At 42.2% G+C, this 6777-nt stretch overlaps 1 protein-coding gene across 3 annotated transcripts in view; it reads right to left on the bottom strand.

Annotated features, from left to right (window-relative positions):
* Positions 1 to 6777, bottom strand: part of ATL3 (atlastin GTPase 3) — a 50527-nt gene that overhangs the window by 35150 nt on the left and 8600 nt on the right. For all 3 annotated transcript variants that reach the window (XM_011942629.1, XM_011942631.1, XM_011942630.1), the window contains 2 exons: positions 1507 to 1721; positions 1229 to 1372 (listed from right to left, as the gene is read on the bottom strand). In XM_011942629.1, coding sequence (XP_011798019.1) covers positions 1229 to 1372; positions 1507 to 1721 — 359 coding nt within the window. The remainder of the gene's footprint in view (positions 1 to 1228; positions 1373 to 1506; positions 1722 to 6777) is intronic.

Here is a 6777-nt window from a genome sequence, read left to right as displayed (position 1 = left end):
AAAAAAAAAAAAAAAAAAGAAACACATGACTTACTCCTCCCGATCCTTACAAAGAAATCTATGGAGAGGCTCTATGCCCATAGCTTATAAGGCATGGATGAGACTGCGGGTAAGAAGCCCTACTGACAGCTGGGGGGTAGTGAATGCCCACCTTCTGAACAGCGAGATCCCCAATGCCATGTCCCTGCTCAACTCCCAGAACAACAACGGCCAGGTCTGTGCCACCCATACAGGAGTAAGGAAATAAAGAACAGAAGTGGTAACACATAAGAGCATCAGCCTCCGAGAAGTGAAAACTGGGCAGAGAAGAGAATAACACACATGACAGTTGCTTTCTGTTAGAAGCCTTACAGTAGTATTTGACCTTTTAAACTATATTCATGCATTTTATTTAAGAACCTTAAAAACAATCAATATGTATTAATTTTAAATCATTCGCTTTAATAAAAAGTTGTTTTCACATCTTCCTTCCTTTTATTGAAAAGGCGCCCACCCACCCAGCTAATTTTTTGTATTTTTAGTAGAGACAGGGTTTCACTATGTTGGCCAGGCTGGTCTCAAACTCCTAACCTTGTGATCTGCCCACCTTGGCCTCCCAAAGTGCTGGGATTACAGGCGTGTGAGCCACCGCACCTGGCCGCCATTGGCTTCTTTAATTGGTTAAGAGCACAAAGTGTAACAGGCAGAAGGTCTGTTTCAAACAAATTAAAATGCTATGTGTTTTTTAAATTCTCCCCAAGTCAGATATACACACACCCACAAAAATAGTGTGTGAAGGAAAGTTGTCATACACAATAAGTTGTATCCTGAATTATTCAAGGAAGCACATGTTGAAATAGGAATTAACAGAGTCAACAACAGATTAATATTTTTTAATTGCATCTTAAAATGCTACATGGCCCTAGGCAATACTACATAAAGTACTGCTAGGTGCAAAGGAGAAAGTCTGTATAGCTTTTAAAAGAAAATTAAAATAAAGCAATCAGCAGACCAAGGAGACTACAGCTAGATATCAGAGCTACAACTTCTCACATCTGTGTCAGAAAATCCTATTTATCCACAATAGACTAAAATTTCAGAACAAAACAGGGACTTTTTAACTTTTCTTACTTTACCCATTTTAAATTCTTTGATAAAAGGTTTTTAATTGGGTTAACACAGTACATGCTGAAGTTCATATTTTGTTGTTACTGCTGTTGTTAATCTGTAAGGTCATTTTCATTCTTACCTTCTTCCCACCTGGCTTCTCCACAGTGAAAACTTCACTCCAGATCTGAATCCCAGTGGTTTCCGGATCAGATCCCCCTCTCCATGAAAATCCTGTTAACGGTTCTTCTGGGTCACCCAACCAATTTGAATGGCCACTTTCCTTCTACAGAAGTAAGAAATCTCCATTAAATCTTAAATTAAAAATTTTATGCACCAAGGATAATCTATGAGCTTATTTTGCTTTTTTGGACATTAAAAGTCTCACTTTTTACTTGAAATAAAATAATTCTATCTTACCTGAGAATATAAGTATCGTAGCATAAAATCCAGAATGAAGGACTTGCCCTTTCGGAAGGCACCAGCCACTGAAACCACCACCACATCAAGATCTCGGATGTGGTCCTGCAAGAGGATGCTGGCCAAGGCTTTCTCATCTAGCTCAAAGGAATGTTGATCTTTCTGAACCAAAACAACCTGCACTGGACCAGGCTTACTGCTCTCCATGGCATCACCTATGTTCATGTAGAGAAAAAAAAATTAGTGTCAAATATTTAAAACATGTTTTTGAATATGGGGAAAACAAAAACTTCTTAAACAGGGGACAGGGTCAGGCTCAGTGGCTCATGCCTATAATCACAGCACTTTGGGAAACCAAAGCACAAAGATTACTTGAGGCCAGGAGTTTGAGACTAGCCTGGGAAACAGTGAAACCCAGCGCTATGAAATTTAAAAAATTAGCCAGGTGTGGTGTACACCTGTAGTCCTAGCTATTCGGAGGCTGAGGCAGGAAGACTGCTTGAGACCAGGGGTTTGAGGTTGCAATGAGCTATGATCACACCACTGTACTCCAACCTGGGTGACAAAACTAACAGAAATAAAAAACAGACACAAAAGTACTAACCATAAAAGGGCAGGGCACGGTGGTTCACCCCTGTAATCTCAGCACTTTGGGAAGTCGAGGTGGGTGGATCACTTGAGGTCAGGAGTTCAAGACCAGCCTGGCCAACATGACAAAACCCCATCTCTACCAACAAATACAAAAATCAGCCAGGTGTGGTGGCACACACCTGTAAGTCCTAGCTACTCGGGAGGCAGAGGCATGAGAATAACTTGAACCTGGGACGCAGAGGTTGCAGTGAGCTGAGATCATACCATTGCACTCCCACCTGGGCAACAGATAAGACCCTATCTCAAAGAAAAAAAGTAATAGCCATAAAAGAAAAGAAAATGACAACACAGACTTCATTAAAATTAAAAATTGTGTTCCTTTAAAGACTTCAATAAGTAAATATGCAAGTCACAGGCTAGGGAAGAATATTCATAATATCTATTTCCAAAGGACCCACATCCAGCATCAACATAGCAATCCATAAGAAAAAATAACAGGCACTTTGCAAGGAAAAGATATACAAATCCTATTAAAAGGTACTTCCATATCATAACTTAACAGGGAAATGTAAATTAAAACCACAATAAGATACCACTACCTGCCCATCAGAATGGCTAAAATTTAAAAGACTGACAATATCAACTGTGGGACAGGGTATGAAGCAACTGGAATTCTCACACATTCTGATAGGAGCACAAAATACTAAGGCCACTTCAAAAAACTGTTTGGCAGTATCCACAAAAATTAAATGTATCTGTGATCCAGCAATTCTACTCCAAGGTATACACCAAGTTATACACCTAAGAGAAATGAATGCCTACGTCCACCAAAAAACACATATACAAGAATGTTGAGCCGGGCGTGGTGGATCGCACATGTAATCCCAGCTACTTGGAGAGCTGAGGCAGGAGGATTACTTGGGCCCAGGAGTTCAAGACCAACCTGGACAATATTGCAAGACTCTATCTCAAAAACAGAAAGTTCCTATCAGCTTTACTCAAAACAGTCCAAAAGTGGAAATAAAACAATGTCTATCAATAATAGTGTGTTTACCACTGCTAAGCTTTCTATATATTTAATCCTCAGAACAACTCTGATGTAAATAATATTGCTCCATTTTAAAAAGAAGGAAATGGCCAGGCTCAGTGGCTCACACTTACAATCCCAGCACTTTGGGAGGCCAAGGCAGGCTGATCACTTGAGGTCAGGAGTTCAAAACCAGCCTGGCCAAGATCGTAAAGCCCTGTCTCTACTAAAAATACAAAAAAAAAAAAAAAAATTAGCCAGGCATGGTGACACATGCCTGTGGTCCCAGCTACTCAAGAGGCTGAGGGAGGAGAATTGCTTGAACTGGGAGGCAGAAGCTGCAGTGAGCCGTGATCGCACCACTGCACTCCAGCCTAGGTGACAGAGAGGTCTCAAAAAAAAAAAAAAAAGAAGGAAATGAAGGCTTATGAAGGTTCAGCATATTGCCCAACAGTTCCTAGAAATAAGCTCAAAAAGATCTTTAGGTGGTTGTGTTTTGCATATCACTAGTAATAACTCAAAAAGTTTTAGAAGTAATTAATTCTGTAGTTCAAAAATAAGCACTAACTAGTATTATACTTTCCTTACCAGAGTTTCCCTACCAAAGCACAAAGATAATTAATTTGAAATTCAGGTCAGCCACAGCGTAATCCTAGCACTTAGAGAAGCTGAGATGGGAGGACCGCTTGAGGCCAGAAGTTCAAGACCAACTTGGCCAATATAGCGAGAGACTGTCTTGAGAAGGGAAGAGCGAAGGGAAGAGGGGAGGGGAGGGAAGGGAAGGAAAGGCAAGGGGCCGGACGCGGTGGCTCACCTGTGCAATCCCAGCACTTTGGGAGGCCGAGGCGGGCAGATCACCTGAGGTCGTGAGTTCCAGACCAGCCTGACCAACATGGAGAAACCCCGTCTCTACTAAAAATACAAAATTAGCCGGGCGTGGTGGTGCACGCTTTTAATCCCAGCTACTTAGGAGGCTGAGGCAGGAGAATCCTTTGAACCCAGGAGGTGGAGGTTGTGGTGAGCCGAGATTGCGCCACTGCACTCCAGCCTGGGCGAAAGAGTGAGACTCCGTCTCAAAAAAAAAAAAAAAAAAAGAAAAGAAAAGAAAGCAAAAAAGAAATTCATTCAGGCCATGCGTGGTGGCTCAAGCCTGTAATCCCAGCACTTTGGGGGCCAAGGCGGGTAGGTCACCTGAGGTCAAGAATTCAAGACCAATCTGGTCCAACAATGGTGAAAGTCTGTCTCTACTAAAAATTAGCCAGGCGTGGTGGTGGGTGCCTGTAATCCCAGCTACTCCAGAGGCTGAAGCAGGAGAACTGCCTGAACCTGCATGGTGGAGCTTGCAGTGAGCCAAGATCATGCCACTGCACTCCAGCCTAGATTTCAGAGCGAGACTCCATCTCAAAAAAAAAAAGAAAGAAAGAAAGAAAGAAATTCAGAGCCACTTAGTAGCTGCAGACTTACGGGAAGTTTACAAAAAACTACCAGTGGGGCCTAAGGAATGAATAAAAAACTATTTCCCTAAGTGTGAGTATGTGTCACTGGTATTAAAGATGTTTTTAGGTAGTTAAAAGGACATAGTAATTTTAATAATTATGCATTTTAATGTATACTTTAAAACAACAAATCTGTATTTTAATAAATTATTCTTTAGAAGGATGCTAAATTTAACAAGTCTGTTTATTTAAGACAAGGTCTGGCTCTATCACCCAGGATGGAGCGCAGTGGCATGATCTCAGCTCATTGCACCCTCCGCCTCTCTGGCTCAAGTCATCCTCCCACCTCAGCCTCCCAAGTAGCTGGGACTACAGGCATTTATCACCATACCCAGCTAATTTTTGTTATTTTTGGAGAGAGGGGGTTTCACCATGTTGCCCAGGACCATCCTGAACTCCTGAGCTCAAATGATCCACCTGTCTCAACCTCCCAAAGTGCTGGGATTACAGCTACACCATACTCAGTCAAAAAGTCAATCTAAAGTAGACTTGAGGAGACATATTAAGTAAAGCTTAGTACTGACAGGCAGACACGGCCAAAATCACAGTGACACCTTACCCGGCCAAGAAGTGAATTTAAAGTAGACCTAAGGAGACATATTAAGTAAAGCTTAGTACTGACAGGCAGACATGGCCAAAATCACAAAGATGGTTCCAAAATGACTTTGTCTAACCAGCACTGAGGGCTACATGATCATGGCAGGCAAAGACGACAAAACAGTTTGACTGCAAGACTCTCTCCCCTTTAAGCCACTGGAATTGCTGCTCACTTTTTACATTTATAGTATCTGATAGCAACAAAAGGGTTCTTCGCATTTTTTTTTTTTTTTTGAGACAGTATCTTGCTCCGGCACCCAGGCTGGAATGCAGTGGTACAATCCTGCCTTACTGCAGTCTCAGACTCCTGGGTTCAAGCGATTCTCCCACCTCAGCCGCCAGAGTAGCTGGGACTATAGGTGTGTGCCACCATCACTGGCTAATTTTTTAATTTTTTTGTAGAGACGGGGGTCTCATGTGGCCCAAATTAGTCTCAAACTCCTGGGCTCTAGTGATCCTCTCACCTCAGCCTCCCAGAATGCTGGGATGATAGGCCACCGTGGATGTCAATAGCCACTGTGCCTGGCTTCTTCCTCCTTTTTAAGTTTTTGCAGACTATTAGGAAACAAGTTACAAATATAGGTTAAATGTCATGCTATCATTGTAATCAATGTATACTAATACTTTTCTATCCTGTTATTGCCTGGATTAAAAAGGAAACATTTCTGGGAATAATCTCTTGGGGTTACTGCGCCAGCAGCAGGTAAATCCAAGATCCAAAGACCTTCAGTCTTTCATACAAAAGAACTAATGAGAAGAATTTTACTCAGACTTCAGGGATAAAGCCACAGTGTTAAGTACTGTGTAGCACTCAAAGAAAGACAAAACAAAGTCTCGATTATGACAGAGATGTCTGGTTGTTCCCCCAATATTAATTTCTCCCTCCTGCTATATAATAGATTTTTAGCTGAGCATACAACTGCCCAGAAGAAACACATTTCCAACCCAAATTTATAGCTAGGATATGACCAGGTGACTAAATTCTGACCAATGGGAAGTGACTGGAAATGACAGATGCACACAACTTCCAGATCGGGCGTTTTCCCCCTGCTTGCTGACTGGATGTAAAAGTGGGAGTGAATCACCTTGCGCCAGGCATATGAGGGCAACACCCCAGGAATGCTGGAGAAACAAGAGAGGTCAGATTTCAAGTAGCAGAACTGCCATATTGGTTCACTTCTATGTGAAAGAAAAATAAATGTCTACCTTGCTTAAATCACTTATTTGGAGGCTCTGCCAAATACAGCCAAGCCTAGTAGCCAACACAACAGTCTTCTAGGACTTTACAATTAAGTTCATCATACCAGTTTTGCTTTATCGATGTCACTACTAAAAGTTTACTGAGGAAGGCCAGCCACGGTGGCTCACACCTGTAATCCCAGCACTTTGGGAGGCCAAGGCAGGCGGGTCACTTGAGGTCAGGAGTTCAAGACCACCCTGGACAACACGGTGAAACCCTGTCTCTACCAAAAATATAAAAAATTAGCTGGGTGTGGTGGTAGGCGCCTGTAATCCCAGCTACTCAGGAGGCTGAGGCAGGAGAATCGCTTGAACCCGGGA

Source organism: Colobus angolensis, unplaced genomic scaffold (genome assembly GCF_000951035.1).
Source record: "Colobus angolensis palliatus isolate OR3802 unplaced genomic scaffold, Cang.pa_1.0 Scaffold21, whole genome shotgun sequence".
NCBI classification, from domain to species: Eukaryota; Metazoa; Chordata; class Mammalia; order Primates; family Cercopithecidae; genus Colobus; species Colobus angolensis.
This window is presented reverse-complemented; position numbering and strand designations above follow the sequence as displayed.